General features: G+C 35.9%; 1 protein-coding gene across 6 annotated transcripts in view; it reads right to left on the reverse strand.

Moving 5' to 3' along the window:
* The window catches only part of si:ch211-197h24.6 (uncharacterized), a 102,434-nt gene that overhangs the window by 41,291 nt on the left and 44,172 nt on the right, over window positions 1–16,971 (reverse strand). For 4 of the 6 annotated variants that reach the window (XM_059972514.1, XM_059972516.1, XM_059972517.1 and 1 more), the window contains exons 8-12: window positions 16,861–16,927; window positions 13,417–13,488; window positions 12,193–12,282; window positions 11,391–11,527; window positions 8,751–8,843 (exon numbers count right to left, since the gene is read on the reverse strand). In XM_059972514.1, the coding sequence (XP_059828497.1) occupies window positions 8,751–8,843; window positions 11,391–11,527; window positions 12,193–12,282; window positions 13,417–13,488; window positions 16,861–16,927 (459 nt within the window). The remainder of the gene's footprint in view (window positions 1–8,750; window positions 8,844–11,390; window positions 11,528–12,192; window positions 12,283–13,416; window positions 13,489–16,860; window positions 16,928–16,971) is intronic. The other 2 variants (XM_059972519.1, XM_059972518.1) reach the window with 2 other exon arrangements.

Below are 16,971 nucleotides of genomic sequence, written 5' to 3' on the forward strand. Positions count from 1 at the left end.
CAGCGATCAGTGAAGGGGTTCAGCTCTTCAAAGTCTACAACAACAAACTGGATAAGGCAAGATTACAATATATCGAAGCTTGTAAAAGTAGAAGGCTGAATGACAATGTGGATAGAGAGGCGAAATTAGAAGCCTTCCAGGTTATATGAAGAGGCAAAGTAGTTGGGAGAGAGTCATTCTATTCTGGTAATTTTTTAAAGACAAAGATTGAAAGGTGAGGTGGAGAGGAATTTGTGTTCAGAAGGGTGTCTTGGCACAAAAACACATGGATACAGTACCTAAGTAAGAAGGCAAGTGGTACCTTGAGCTTCTTTGCAAAAGAACTTGAGCACAATGCAGATAGACTACAATGATTTTTGAAAGTGTAACATCAGGGCTGGGGAGGAGATTATACTATTGTTAGAATCAGTTGTTTCTTTTAAATATACTTTTTATAAGCTATTAGTTGAATTAATTCAAGACTAAATTTGTAGTTTTAATCAAAGTTTATTTTTACTGACAGAATTCATATTTTTAACAAATTTGTTCATCTTTAACAGTGCAAGTGGCTTCCGTTTTTCGAACGTTTTCCCGGCACGTGGCTTCCGTTTTTTTAACGTTCGCTTTACAACACCTCACTGTTACGGAAGACCTACATTAGTTACCTGTTTTCGCTAACAGAAGGTGTTTTCACTGTTACAAAAAAAGGCAGCGCGCATCATGAGCCCCGGAACTGCATTCTAACAGGCATTGCTTAAACACGTGCCTATGAGCATGTGTGCTTTATGTCGATTTATTTTCTTTCTTTTTCATTCTTTTTATTGAATCTTTCAAGGACAAACACATAACAGTCATAATAGTACAGAGAGTGGAATTACACTGTTGGCAATTAACACGTGAGTAGAAACTGTAAGTAACACCAATATAATTGACCTCCCAAACTCTTATAATAGACAAGATACAAAGAAATAAAAAGATGGAAAAAAAACCCCAAATTGAAAAATCAAAAACAAAGTAAACTAAACTAAGCAGAACTAAAACTGAACTAAACAAAGCTGGGCTATTCTATTATATCAGATAAAATAGTTAATGTCATCAACTCCGCTCTTTTACTCAAATTAATAAATAATATAAAGAAATCGGAAAAGGTCAAATTACATTCAATGGAAGTATTGGATAAATGGCCTCGAAGTTTCTTGGAATTTAACTGAGGGATCAAAGGTGCCACTTCTAATTTCTTCTGAAGTTTAAACAGGATATGGTTTGGGGAAACCATTGAAGTGTAGTTGGAGAATTCATCTCTTCCCAATTCAATAAAATAGATCTTCTAGCCATTAAAGTAGCAAATGCAATCATTCGCCGAGCTGAAGAGGGCAGATCAATCATTGGTAAACCAAAAATGGCGGTGATAGGGTGAGGTTGTAAATCAATGTGCAAAACTGTAGAGATTGTATCAAAAATATCTTTTCAATATTTTTCCAAAAGAGGGCAAAACCAAAACATGAGTCAAAGAGGCTACCTCAGAATAACATCCATCGCAGATCAGATTTATATGAGAGTAAAAATGAGCTAATTTATCTTTAGACATATGAGCCCTATGCACCACTTTAACGTATGTTTAGCACAAATAGAAGAAGAGTTAACTAATTGAAAAATTTTCTCATTTCTCTATAGGTAAAGAAAGTTGAAGTTACTTCTCCCATTCATTTTTAATTTTATCAGATATATCTGACTGTATTTTCATAATCATATCATAAATGATTGCTATTAAACACTTTTGATAAGGGTTTAAGCTTAGAATTTTTTCCATGATATCAGTTAGATAGTAGGAAAAGTAGGTAACATCGCATTCAAAAAATCTCTGATCTGTAAATATCTAAAAATATGGGATCTGGGTAAATTATATTTATTAGACAACTGTTCAAAAGACATGAAACAGTTATCCAAAAATAAATCACAAAAGCATATTATACCTTTCATTTTCTAAACCAAAAAGGCTTGATCCATGAGAGTTGAAAGAAAAAATTAAATATGAGACTTGATAAAATAAGTTTATTCAAGCCAAAAAATTTACGAAACTGAAACCATATGCATAATGTATGTTTAATTATTGGATTAACCATTTGTTTATTCAATTTAGAAAGAACTGCTAGTGTTCTATGGTTCTAAAGGGAAGTAAAGTCCCTAAGATGGAAACCAGTAAAAATCTTTGTGCAGAATTACATTCAAGGTTAACCCATTGTGGACTGACACTAATATCCACAACGTGTCCAAAATACTAAATAGCGAATATTAATTGCCCAATAATAAAAACTTAAATTCGGCAGTGCCAGGCAGCTGTTCTTTTTGGATTTCTTCAAGTATTTTTTTTTACTTAACCTAAGATTTTTATTCTGCCATATGTAAGACGAAATTTTAGAGTCAATAGTATCAAAAGAGGATTTAGAAATAAAGATCGGTACTGTTTGGAAAAGATATAAGAATTTAGGTAAAATAATCATCTCAATAGCATTAATTCGACCAATCAGTGATATAGACAGTGAGGACTATTTAGTAAGCAATTGTTTTACCTGGTCTATTAAAGGTAAAAAAAAATTTGACGTTAAATAAATCCTTATGTTTTTTAGTAATTTTAATACCTAGATAAATAAAATAATCCGTAACCAATCTAAATGGTAAACGTCTATAAATTAGAACTTGCATATTTAAAGGGAAAAGTTCACTCTTATTAAAATTCAGTTTGTAACCAGAAAAGTTACTAAACTGAGTGAGCAGGGATATAACAGCAAGAATTCTCAGGATTCAAAATATATAGTAACAAATCATCTGCATATAATGATAACTTATGTATCACATTCCCACAGGAAATGCCAAGTATAATAGGTAAGTCACGAATAGCAATAGTTAAAGGTTCCAGGGCAATATCAGATAACAATGGGCTAAGAGAACAGCCTTGCCTAGTGCCACAAAACAACTGAAAAAAAAAGGAGATCTTATATTATTGGTAAGTACCGAAGCCATAGGGGTATAATACATCAATTCAATCCGAGATATAAATTGCGGGCTAAAATTAAATTTCTCAAGCATACTAAATAAGTATTGCCATTCAACTCTACTGAACACTTCCTCGGCATCCAATGAGATGACATATTCTGGAATTCTAGATGAGGGAATATAAACAATATTCATCGATCTCCTAATATTAAAGGACGAATAGTGGTTTTTAATAAATCTGGTCTGATCAACAGAAATAATTCGAGGCAATGCATTTTCCAATCTAGTTGCCAATATTTTAGAAAAGATTTTAGAATCCACATTCAATAAGGCCAGTATGATGCGCATTCAGTGGGATCTTTATCTTTTTTAAGAATTAAGGGAACAGAGGCACCATAAAATGATTGTGGTAATTTACCTATAAATAATGAATCCTTAAAGACTTTACATAACCAGGGAGAAAGTATAGTAGAGAAGGATTTAAAGAATTCTACTGTGTAACCAGGTGCTTTACCTGAATTCATTGAGGAAATAGCATCTTTTATTTCTTGTTCCATATTAGGAGTATCTAATACTAAACGTTCATCAGGTGATAATTTTGGAACATTCAATACCTTAAGGATTCGTGCATTATAGTGGGGCCATCAGGAACTTCTGACTGATATAAAGAGGTGTAAAATTGTTTAACTCATCATGACCGTCATAGTTCCATCTCGTTTACGAATTTTAATAATCTGACGTTTAACCGAAGCAGATTTCAATTGATTAGCCAATAGTTTACCAGATTTAGCACAATGTATATAAAATCGACTCCTAGTCTTAATTATTTGATTTTCAATCAAGAATGTTAAATGTAAACTATGCTCCATTTGAAGTTTGACCCTCTTTTTATAAAGCTCCTGACAAGGAGCAATAGAATATTTTTTATCGATTGCTTTAATCTTATCAACTAGACAAATGTCTTTATTAATTTGTTTTTTCAGTCCAGCATAATAAGATAATCTGCCCATGGATGTATGCTTTAAAAGTATCCCATAGTACCCTGCTGGAAATTTCTTCAGTAGAGTTTGTTAAAAAGAAGAAATCAATCTGTTCCTTAAAGAAATTCACAAAGTCTGAGTCCTGTAGTAATACGGAAATGAATCACCATTGTCCAAAACTAGAAGGTGTATCCATTAACATAATAGTGTTTCAAGGCGCATGGTCAGAGATGGCAATGGCATCGTAATTGCAGTCAATAACAGAGGGAATTAAATGAAAGTCAGTAAAAAAGTAGTCAATTTTAGAGTAACTGTGGTATACATGGGAAAAGAATGAAAACTCTTTATCCTTTGCATGTAAAAACCTCCAAATTCCAAAATCAAGCATAAAGGAATTAAGAAAAGTAGCCAATTTATTCGGAAGTGCTTGATTAGACTTAGATCTATCCATTGAAGGATTTAAACAGCAATTAAAATCTCCACCCATTATGAACATTTAGTCATTTAAATTGGGAAGGTATGTAAATAAGTGTTTAAAAAATTCAGGATAGTCAACATTTGGAGCATAAACATTAACCATAACCACTTTTTTGTTACAGAGTAGGCCAGTAATTAACAAAAATTTACCATGCGGATCCAAAATTTTTTCATAGTGAATAAATGAAATTGAAGAATCTATAAAAATAGAAACTCCTTTCACTTTGGCCTGAGAATTCAAATGGTATTGTTGACCTTTCCAAAACCTAAAAAAAATGATGATTCTCCTCTTTCCTCACATGAGTTTCTTGTGCAAAGATAATATGGGCATTCATTCTATAGAATACTTTGAATTTTGTTTTCCATTTAATCGGATGGTTTAAATCATTTGTATTCCACATAACAAAATTAATAATCTTCTCCATCATAGTAAAATAATATGGTACATGAAGGGTTATCCAGAACACAAACTCCTGAAGCTGGAAGAAGAAAGGTTCAAGGAGGAACCAGAAGTTACAACATATCAGACATTACAGTAGTTTCAAAATAGCCCAGGTGAAAAAATCTAAACAAAAAAAAAGAAAAAATCCCTACCCCCACCCACAAAGACCCAGAAATAGGCCAGAGATTGGCCAAGAGATAAGCTAAAGCCAAATCTACCCCCATCTCTCCTGATGGCAGCCCAAAAGATAAATTTTTTTAAAAAGCCGCCCATAACCCAAAAAATATATGAAAAACATTATCAAAAAAGAGAACAAGAAAAAAACTACCGCGAATTAAAAAAAAGTTTAAATCATAAAACAGAGTACTAAAATAGTAGTATTTCAGAAAAAACAGAAAACAAACGCCAATTCATATTGTTGATTATTTTCACGCATAAACAATTGAAAATGATGCAACAAAAAAATAAGGTCTTATGGGAAGAAGAAAGCAGGATGACATCTTAAAATGTAAAAAAGAGTCAATGCATTTCCATTAAAAAAAGAAATCAAACACCAAATCATCTACTAAATAATTTCAAAAAATAAAAAAAGCAGAATTCCAAAATGGAACAGAAAAGTTAATCTAGAAATATGACAAAATACCTACAGTACAAACCAAATAAGAGAACCCTTGCATTCTAACAGTAAGCTGGTAAATAGCTTCAAAATTTAAGTAAAAGCCAAAAAAATCGGAACCTTAGTTAGACCGTAGCAGAAGAAGTTAGTTGGTTGAAAAATTTTTGAGCTTCATTTAATGACTTAAAGTGACAACGGGAATTATCAGAGAGGATAATTCTCAATCGGGCAGGAAACAGCAGGAATGGTCTGAGACCCATTTGAAAGAATTCCGACATCAGCTGCTTAAACGCCATTTATTCCTTCAGAACTTCGGGGCTAAAATCTTCAACGAAATGGAATTTGAAATCTTTAAATTCGAACGTGGCTTTCCTCCGAGCAAATGATCCTTAATATGAACATAAAGGAGACGAATGATGACTGGTCTTGGTTTAGAACCATCAGAAGATTTTGGATGTAGTGTACAATGAACGCGGTCGATTAATGGAGGGGCGTCCAGAACTTCTGTGCCAAACACATTGAATAAAAATTGAGAAAAGAACTTGATAGAATCACCCTCCTCAACGTCTTCAGGAAAACCAATTATCCATAGATTCTGTCTTCGAGATTGATTTTCAAGGTCGGTAACTTTGAATTTATAATGATCCAGCTGTTTATAATGATCCATCAAAGCTAAATTTTGTTCCAGAGTTGTAATCCTTCAGTCTCTCTGCCGAGCTCCTTTGTCAAGTTCTGAGATTGTTGCTTACTGTGGTTCAAATTCACGTTTAAGTGATCTAAAATTATCCTCAACCGTCTTTAAAACTCCTTCGAACACGGCAAAATTTGGAGTAAGTTTTTCATCTAGAAGTTTCCACTTTGGTTCAAAAGTTAAAGAAGGTTGCTTAGATGGTTTCAGATCATCATCTTTTTTCTCCATTAGGATCAAAGTCTTTCCCGTTTTTAGCTTCTCGTGATCTGGTATTCATTCCCAACAACTTAAAAATCAAAATCCAAAAATATATCTATAACATAAGCCTTTTAGTGTAGATATAAAACAAAGTAAATAAGAGTGGCTACAGGTAATAGAAGTAAAAGCCTAAAAGAGCTCGTAAGGGTGTTACACAGCGTAAAACTAGACATAATTAAGCGTTTTGATCGTGGTGAATGAAATAAGGACATAGTAAGTTTGGCTAAGGAGGCTGGGTTTGTGGAAGTTGACGAAGATGATGTTGAAGTGGTTTTGGCATCCCGTGACCAAGAACTGACAGGTGAAGAGCTGAAGCAATTGCAAGAGGAAAGGATAACAATCGAAACCGAACGCAGTAGCGAACTACCCAGAAGTGAGGTCATCCCGGAACTGAACGTGAAGCAACTGCGTGAGATTTTTGCTGCAATTGACAATGCTGCAATGATTGCAGAAAAGTATGACTCTAATTTTGAAAGGGTACGTAGGTTTAGGGCATATTTGCAGGACGGTTTGAGTGCTTACGAAGAACTGTATGATGAAAAATGCGTGAGGCTAAGCAGTCAAGCATACTGTCGTTTTTCAAGCCTTCCACATCAGCCACAGCAGACAACGAAACTTGACCTTTGACATCGAGGCAAGCAGACATAGAAGGTGACCTGCCTGCCCTAATGGAAACAGACGATGATGAAATGAAATGCCAGTCTCCTCTACCTCCCACCACCCCAACCTCCGATGACTCAGCCTAACAGACCATCATCAGTGTGCTTGCTGTCTTCCCGATTCCGTTAAGTGAACACTGTACATGTTATGTACACTGTACATACATTATTTCTACTTTATATAGGCTGTATATTTTTTATGTGTTATTTGGTATGATTTGGCAGCTTCATAGCTTAAAGGTTACTGGAGAGAGTGCTTCTGCCAAGAGCACTTGCTTGAGATTTTCACTATGCTAGACAGTGCTGCAATGATTGCAGAAAAGTATTTCTACTTTATATAGGCTGTGTATTTATCAAATTATTATTGCTTTTACTATATGCTACTGTTATTTTAGGTTTTATGTGTTATTTGGCACAATTTTGTAGGTTATTTTTTGGGTCTGCGAATGCTCACAAATTTTTCCCATATAAATAAATGGCAATTGCTTCTTCACTTTACAACATTCCGGCTTACGAACCGTTTCATAGGAATGCTCTACCTTCGGATAGCTTACAGGTGTCCCACGCTTCATAAATCTTCGCTTTACACCATTTCGCTTTTACAAAAGACCTACATCAGTATCCTGTTTTCACATTACAAAGAGGATTTTCGCTTTTATAAAAAATTTTCCCATATAAATTAATGGTTCTTCGCTTTACGCCATTTTGGCTTAAGAAAGGTTTCATAGGAACACTCTATCTTTGTAAATGATGAGGTGGGGGGGAGCACCTGTATGTGTGTTTTATCTCCAACTACTGGCAGAAAGTGGTATAATAGTTACATAACTGTGTGTCACCTTTCTTCATTTTTAATTGGCAGTCCTTTTATCTAAGGATTTTTTTATTATCTGGACTATAAAGGTGATAGACTTTTGCAAAAGTGCTACCTTTACTTCATCCTGGCTCTTCTTCTATGTCAGCTCCTCACTTAGCTTCACATGCTAGGTGTGTGTTTCTTTGCTTAAGCTTTAAAATAAACAATCATGAAGAATCAAAGCTTTTCTACTCATTCTTGAACTCTTAAAAGACCCAGGGGATTGAAAATTGCTGAGATCCGACACTATAAAGAGAGGTCAAGCAGACTGGACCCTATGAACTTTACTGATGCATGCAAAAATCTTAAACTGCTTTGAAAAAGTAGATGCACGACGGATGACGTTTCCTTTGCCTGCGGTGCCTGGAGTCAGGTATCACAAGTGCAAAATAAGTCAGCCATTCAGGACTGGAACAAAACGAAAAGCTACTTCTTTATCCAAAAGGTGGCAAATTTTTGGAATCCTCTAGCCAGGTGAGCTGTGGAGGTGGAATAGCACAGTATATTCAAGACAGACATGGAGACATTTTTGGATGTTACAGAATTGTAAAGTAGTATTAGTACAGGAAAGTAGCACTGATACAGATAATAAACCCTGATGAATGGCAGAGTTGGCACAAGAGCTTGGATAACCTACCATTTGTGTGCTCAAGCCATGAGGCACAAGATCAGGTAGGGTGTCAGGGTCATGAACCATATGGTTCCATTAAAAGTAGTGCCCATCCAGGTGGATGCAATAAGTTTCACACTGTCACAGGTTTCCCTTTCCCTACTAATGAGCATTTAATATTGTAGACTTACCTTCACTCTTCCCCTTCCGTTAGTCTTTTCCATTTCTGCTGCTTCATATTTTACAACGTGTTTGCTAAAACTTGAATCTGGATGCCTCCTTCTCTGAAAAACACGATTTGTTTCATCAACAGAAAAATCACCCTTGTCACAAAAGTCAGGCATTCGAGCATGGCCTACACTTGACCCTATCTTTGGCGCTGTCAGATTAATTAACTCACATATCAGGTTAACTTGTACTAACCTTGTATGTAACTACTGTTGACTGTAGTTGTTGAAAAGTTTGTTTTAAACTATACAACTACACATTTTCTTAGGCCACACACAGATATGAGCATCAACAAAATTCATTTATATAGCCCCATAATTGTTACCAGTAAGCAAGGACAAGACGTTGAGTTTGACCAGCAGAAAGCTATTGCACACGCAAAGTCGAAATTCCTGGCCAAAATTGAATCACAGAAGGATGCTCAACAGCTGAACAATATCAACTCCTACAAAGTAGAACTTGCAAAATATGTGCCAACAAGATTTCACTCCCACATAAGCTGAATTTCTTTTATGCTCACTTTGACCGACAGAACATGGAGGTGCCTTCACAAACTCCCACCGCACCCAGTGTTCTGTAATTTCAGTCTCCAAGTGCAAAGTGAGATTATCTTTCAGGACAATGACCCTATGGAAAACATTTGGTCCAGACAGTGCACGTGCCTGGCTGAGTACTGAAAACCCGTGTTAATCGAATGGCTGGAGCGTTTAATGATAATCTTTAACCTCTCACTTCAGCAGTCTGAGGTACCCACATGCTTCAAGCAGGATTTATCACACCGGTACCCAAAAAGAATATGGTAACCTGCTTCAATGACTATCATCTAGTAGCACTTACATCCACTATGATGGAAGTGCTTTGAAAAGTTGATGATGAAGCATATCAAGTATTGCCTTACGAGCAACTTGGATCTGCAACAGAACAATAGCAGATGCTACAACATTGGCTCTTCAATCAGCCCCGGAACATCTGGACAAAGAAGATCCATACATCAGGATGCTCTTCATTGACTACAGACTACAATACTACCATCCCCTCAAAACTAATAAATCAGCTTCAGGACCTTGGCCTCAATACCTCCGTGTGTAATTGCATCCTCAATTTCCTCACTAGCAGACCAGTCAGTTTAGAATGGTAAGAACAACTTCACCACAATCTCCATCAATACTGGTACAACACAAGGCTGTGCACTTACCTCCCTGCTCTACTCACTTTATACTTACGATTGTGAGGCTCAGTGCATCTCCAATATCATATTTAAGTTTGCTGACAACATCAATGGCCAAGTCAACGGTGGCAACACATATAGCAGGGAGACTGAAAATCTGGCTGAATGATGCCACAACAACAAATTCTCACTCAGTGTCAGCAAAACCAAAGATCTGATTACTGACTACAGGAGTTGGAAACTGGAGGTCCATGAACCAGTCCTCATCAGGGAGATCAGAGATCGAGAAAGTCATTACTTTTAAATCCTCAGTTATCACTTTAATAATGTTCTGGGTCCAGCACATAAATGCCATTACAAAGAAGGCACAGCAGCACCTGCACTTTCTTGGAAGTTTTCTATGATTCAGCATGTCATCTACAACACACAAATTTTTATGGATGTTTGGTGAAGAGTACACTGATTGGTTGCATCATGGCCAAATATGGAAACATCAAAGCCTTTGAAAAGAAAAGCCTACAAGAAGTAGTGGATAGCACACAGTTCATAAAAGGAAAAGCCCTCCCCACCAGTTAGCACATTTACTGGGAGCACTGCCACAGCCAGGTAGCACCCATCATGAAGGGCACCTAACATCCACGTGTTCTTCCCACTGCTGCTATCAGGTACCTTCGGTCCCACACCACCAGGTCCAGGAACAGTTATTAACCCTCGACCATCAGGCTCTTGAACCAGAGTGGACGACTTCTCTCACCCCAACACTGATCTAATTCCACTACCCATAGGCTCACTTTCAAGAACTCCACAATTCATGTTCTCAGTATTATTTATTACTATTGTTTTGTTTTTTTTATTTCCACAATTTGTTTTTCTTTTGCCATTGGTTGTTTGTCAGTCATTGTGCGTAGTTTTTCAATGATTCTGATATGTTTCTTTGTATTTTCTGTTAATGCCCGCTAGAAAAAGAATCTCTGGGTAGGATATGGTGACATATATGTACTTTAATAATACATTTACTTGGAACTTTAAACTTGAGTTTGATGGTGGGAATGATAAAAATTTGGCATGGCTGCTGAGGTTTTTGCAACTATTAGAGGCAACAGAGTATCAATGCAGATGAAATGGGTTTAAACAATGAGAGAGCTGGGCTGCAGGTCTAGTATGTATGGCTTTATGGATACCAAACCTTCACAAACAAGCATTTGAACGGACATTACATCACTCGATTGAATGTCTAACTCAGAATCGTCCAGCAAGCAGGAGGGTCAGATGGAGTCCAAACAGGAAAAGGTCATAAAAATAAAAACAGTACTTGATGTTTAGTCGGTTTGCTAAAACAAAATATATATCTGAGCAAGTTTTCTACTAATATAAAAAATAAAAATGTGCAACAATTACATTTATGATGAGTGTATTTGTCATTTTGTATACTTACTATGTACATTTTTGTGTGTTTAAATCCAGAGATATGTGCCAATATACATTCAAGAGGCAATTCATAATGGCACAGCTCACAGTAATATAATGGCTCAGTTTTTCCTTTATAATGACATTGAGTCAAATAATCTAGTCCTGTAAAAAGAAGTATATAAATACTTTTACTATAAGACAAGGATTACAGAATTGTTGACTTATTGTGACAACGCTAACACGAGCAATTTCCAAGCCTTCAAACTCCTTAATGTTTACATTTTCATTTACACACAATTTCCCCAGATCCAAGTGTACTCCCAGATTTACACTATTCTCAACATAATTTAGCCAATATGAATTTCAATAGGACACGAATCACAAAGTTGCAGAACGTCACAGCTCATGAAGCTGTAATTTAGCTCAAGTTAGTACTGGTGTTTTAAAGAGAAATCCTTCCTGCAGTTCTTTCCCTTTATTCCATTCCCTGTTGAAAACTAATGGCAAATCTGTAGCTACCTCCCTCTCCACCATTGTCTAATCAGACAATGCACTAGAAAATAATTATGGGCAGCAAACCAGCTTTGAGAACCGCTTCAATTTTATTTGTTCTACTTTATGAATTGAAAGTCCTCCATCAAATCTCTTTTCACCCTTTTCCACACAAAAGAGAACAAGACTGAAGATTCTATACTATGAAAAAACTGCTTTTCATGATTTCTCACTACCTAAAACATTAGCTTTGAGATTTTTTAAACTATATTTTAGTAAAATACAGTCAAGCAACACAGAAATTATGTAGAAATGAAATAATAACAAAATCAAACCTATTATTGCCTCTTTAAAATTAGACTTTTTGATGTGATCTTCAAGAATTTTTGACCCTATGGAACTTAGCAAGTCATCAGCTGTTCCTGCTGTTGAAAAGAAAAGAAAATTAGGCACAGTTAAACTAAAAATTAATTTTAAAATAATATAAGCCAACTTCTGTACTTTATGCTATATTTTCAAAAGCCTTAGAGTATCTTAATTGACTATTAAAACAAGATTATAGTTTTGGTGAGTAGAACATGTTTTCAAGTTCTATCAGGTTTATCTGGACGATCTGTTAACTTCCTTTAACACATCAAGAGATGGACAAAGGAAATGTGAAAATGTTCCAAGTAGCAAGTAAGTATTGTTAAACCATAAAATAAGGCAACTTTCATTTTGCAACTATGTGTGGATATATTTTAATTTTGGTCATATTACTGGGCTAGGTAGTCCACATGTCTGGGACGATGTGGAAAAAGGAATTCAAGAGGCAGCTGGAGAATATAATTTGATGTAAATAAAACCACAATTGATAGGTAACATCAAGTTTGGCAATGGAGAAGAAAAATGATTGTCATAAAATCTGCTCTATCAAAATTCACCACAAATGCTGCAACAAGTTGACAGCTTCTATAGGGCACTTAAGAATCAATAATATATGATGGCCTTTCATGTTATAGAAAATTGCAGTCACATCATACCAACACAGTTCCTTTGGCCCACTGTATCCATGCTGTCAATCAAGTACCACCCATAATCATCTCACTTTCCAGCACTCTGCCTATACAGAGCCTTCTAAATCAAGACACTTCAAGTGCTCACTTTAAGTGTTCTGAGTTTATCTGCCTCCCATGAGTTTGTTAACTTTAAGATGCAATTTTTCTTCACCTTCAGCAGAAGAGAAATTGTTCTAAATTTAGAACTAGATATAGCCCTTGGTAATTGCAGAAATGACAGTGAGAGATTAAAACTGGGAGAGGGCTGGTTGACAATCTTATTCCCTGTAGATAATCCACAAAATACAAGGAAGAATAAAAGCATGGTAAGTTCAATCACCACATACAGCTGTATTTCCTGCTCTTAAAAGAATCAGGTAGAAAGAAATTTGAGCAGTATCATGACAAAAAGCAAGAAGGAGGAATTAAGATGGAAAACAATATCTTTCAGGGGGAAAGATGAGAAATTAAGACGTTGAGAAACTGTACAAAAATAATCAAATGAATTAAATAAAAGTTCACCTTTAATTGGGTTAATAACTGTACCTGGAGTAGCTTTACATTTCTGTCGTTTACACTCAGGTTCCACAATAGCTGGAAAAAAAAGAGCCAGAGAACTTCAGGAAAATACTTTTCATAGGATGCAGCATTTTCGGCCCTGTTTTCAGATGGATAGGATTGGCTGCAGTAAGGCTCTCTTCATTGTTCTTTATAATCCCACTTTAAGTTTAATCCTATGTTAGCTGTGGGAGCTTCTCCAGCTTCAAAAACATTGTATCATTTAGTGATAACCCATTACATCGTACCCAGTTTCAGAGTAATACTGATATCAGAATAAATATTGAGGTAGGAACATTATTCCAAGCACTCCTTCACATAGATGATAATATTTAAAGATAACTAAACTTATGGACTGCGTATGTAGGTAAAAGATTAACTGCATTGGAAAATGCTAGGATTCTGGTGAACTATGACTTCTCTGCAAATGGACCACCTTGAAAAATACAATGTTGATTCATTCCACTTATAATTATTTTTCTTCACGCACAATCCATCAAGGACTAGTCTAATAAAATATTCTACCAATATACAGTGGCATGCAAAAGTTTGGGCACCCCTGGTTAAAATTTTTGTTACTATGAATAGCTAAGCAAGTAAAAGATGACCTGATTTCCAAAAAGGCATAAAGTTAAAGATGATACATTTCTTTCATATTTTAAGCAAGATTGCTTCTTTAGTTCCATCTTTTACCATTCCAAAATATCAAAAAAGGGAAAGGGCCCAATGCAAAAGTTCGGGCATCCCACATGGTCAGTCCTTAGTAACATCCCCTTTAGCAAGTATCACAGCTTGTAAACGCTTTCTGTAGCCAGCTAAGAGTCCTTCAATTCTTGTTTGGGGGATTTTTGCCCATTCTTCCTTGCAAAAGGCTCCTAGTTCTATGAGATTCTTGGGCCATCTTGCATGCACTGCTCTTTTGAGGTCTATCCACAGATTTTCGATGATGTTTAGGTGGGGGGACTGTGAGGGTCATGGTAAAACCTTCAACTTGCGCCTCTTGAGGTAGTCCAGTGTGGATTTTGAGGTGTTTTTAGGATCATTATCCTGTTGTAGTGGGAATCCTCTTCCCATCTTCAGCTTTTTTACAGACAGTGTGATGTTTGTTTCCGGAATTAGCTGGTATTTAATTGAATTCATTCTTCCCTCTACCAGTGAAGTGCCCAAAGCATGATCGATCCACCCCTGTGCTTAACAGTTGGAGAGATGCTCTATTCATGAAATGCTGCATCCTTTTTTCTCCAAACATACCTTTGCTCATTGTGGCCAAAAAGTTCTATTTTAAATTCATCAGTCCACAGGACTTGTTTCCAAAATGCATCAGGCTTGTTTAGATGTTCCTTTGCAAACTTCTGATGCTGAATTTTGTGGTGAGGATGCAGGAAAGGATTTCTTCTGATGACTCTTCCATGAAGGTCATATTTGTGCAGGTGTCGCTGCATAGTAGAACAGTGCACCACCACTCCAGAGTCTGTTAAATCTTCCTGAAGGTCTTTTGCAGTCAAACGGGGGTTTTGATTTGCCTTTCTACCAATCCAACGAGCAGTACTCTTAGAAAGTTTTCTTGGTCTTCCAGACCTCAACTTGACCTCCACTGTTCCTGTTAACTGTCATTTCTTAATTACATTATGAACTGAGGAAATGGCTGCCTGAAAACACTGCTATCTTCTTATAGCCTTCTCCTGCTTTGTGGGCAATAATTTATTTTAATTTTCAGAGTGGTAGGCAGCTGCTTAGAGTAGCCCATGGCTGCTGATTGTTGGGACAAGATTTGAGGAGTCAGGGTATTCATAAAGCTTTGAAATTTGCATCACCTGGCCTTTCCTAATGATGCCTGTGAACAAGCCATAGCCCTAAAAAATAATTAAGGTCTAAGATCTTGGTAAAAGTTATCTGAGAGCTCAAATCTCTTGGGGTGCACAAACTTCTGTATGGTGCTCCTTTCCTTTTTTTTCACTCCAACATTGTACAAAACAAAAATAATACACTAATCTTGCTTAAAATGTTGAAAAGTATGTTTCATCTTTAACTTTATGACTTTTGGAGATCAGTTCACCTTTTACACGCTTGGCTTTTCGCAGTAACAGAAATTTTGACCGGGTTGCCCAAACTTTTGCATGCCCCTGTATCAAAAACATTAAATGAACACCAAGGTCAGTCTCCTTTGTATACATCCAATACATTTATTGAAATCAAACAAACCTGCAGATTTGAAAATAGGATTGAATATAGATCTGATTAACAACCTTGAAAGTGGAACTGAAGAAAAAAATGTTGGAATATGGAAGCAGAAAAGGAATGAGAAACTAGCTGAACTGCTTTTCAAAAATGTTGATGCAAAATAGTTGGGCTAAAAGACATTCAATTGTACTGTACAATTCTATATCTATGTTGAAAGAGCACACAATCACAGCTTCAAACTTTTCACGATTCTGCGGTGATGGCTACTATGGCAAAGTTGATAATCTACAACATTTGACAAGGTGGGAGTGGATGATTTGAAATGTGAGTAAAGGAGTTAAGATAGAGTGAATCAAAGTGTGATGAATAGAATGTCAATTTGTTAAATTCCCAATGAACAAAGGCCTACTTTAGAAAATGTAGAATACATTGTGAGGAAACTTGTGTCCTAGTTCTAAAGGAGGATGTGCTGAGTATGGAGACAGCCTAGACAATATTCTCAAAAATGATCCCTGGACTGAACAGCTTAACGTATGAGGAACATTTGATGTCTCTGGACCTGTACTCATCAGAGTTCAAAAGGATGAGGAGAGATCTCTATAAGTGCTTCCATTAGTAGCAGAGTCTAGGATCTGAAGGCACAGCCCCAATCTCTTTAAAACTGAGACAAGAAGGAACTTATTTAGCCAAAGCAGAATGAATCATTTCCACAGAGTGCTGTGGATGCCAATTCATGGGTATATTTCAGGCAGAGGTTGACTGGTTCTTGATTTATAAAAAGGACAGGAGTTATGGGGAGAAGGTGGAAGAACAGGTTTGAAAAAAATACAGTCATGATTGAATGATAAAGCAGACTCGATGGGCCCAGTGGCCTAATTCAACACCTATGGTCTTATGCTGAAATTTAACTTTGTTACAATAGAGCCAACAGTATAGATAAGCAACCTATTTTCAGGAACGAGGTGGGCACAATTTTTGAAACCCGTTAATTTTGAATTTTAATTCTTAATTTTTAAATGTTATCCATATAGAAAATCAGTAAGTCTGAATTTAAATTTTAACATCAAGAATATGAACAGAATATAGATTGCTTGGAAGAGTTTATTACTTGCATAAAAATATCAAAGGAGATCTTAAAAACTTTATATAATTTTACAATTAAAGTCAAGAATATGAATTTTAAGGTAAATCATCTAATTTTGAAAGATTCTCCTGCTAGTAACTTACATTGCCTTGCCATTCGTTTTACAGCAGATTTTTCATTGGCCTTTGTGTCTATTTTTTCTTGGACAATCTGAAATTTAAAATATATCAATAGGGTAATATTACTGAAGCTAA

This window comes from Hypanus sabinus, chromosome 6 (assembly GCF_030144855.1).
Source record: "Hypanus sabinus isolate sHypSab1 chromosome 6, sHypSab1.hap1, whole genome shotgun sequence".
NCBI classification, from domain to species: domain Eukaryota; kingdom Metazoa; phylum Chordata; class Chondrichthyes; order Myliobatiformes; family Dasyatidae; genus Hypanus; species Hypanus sabinus.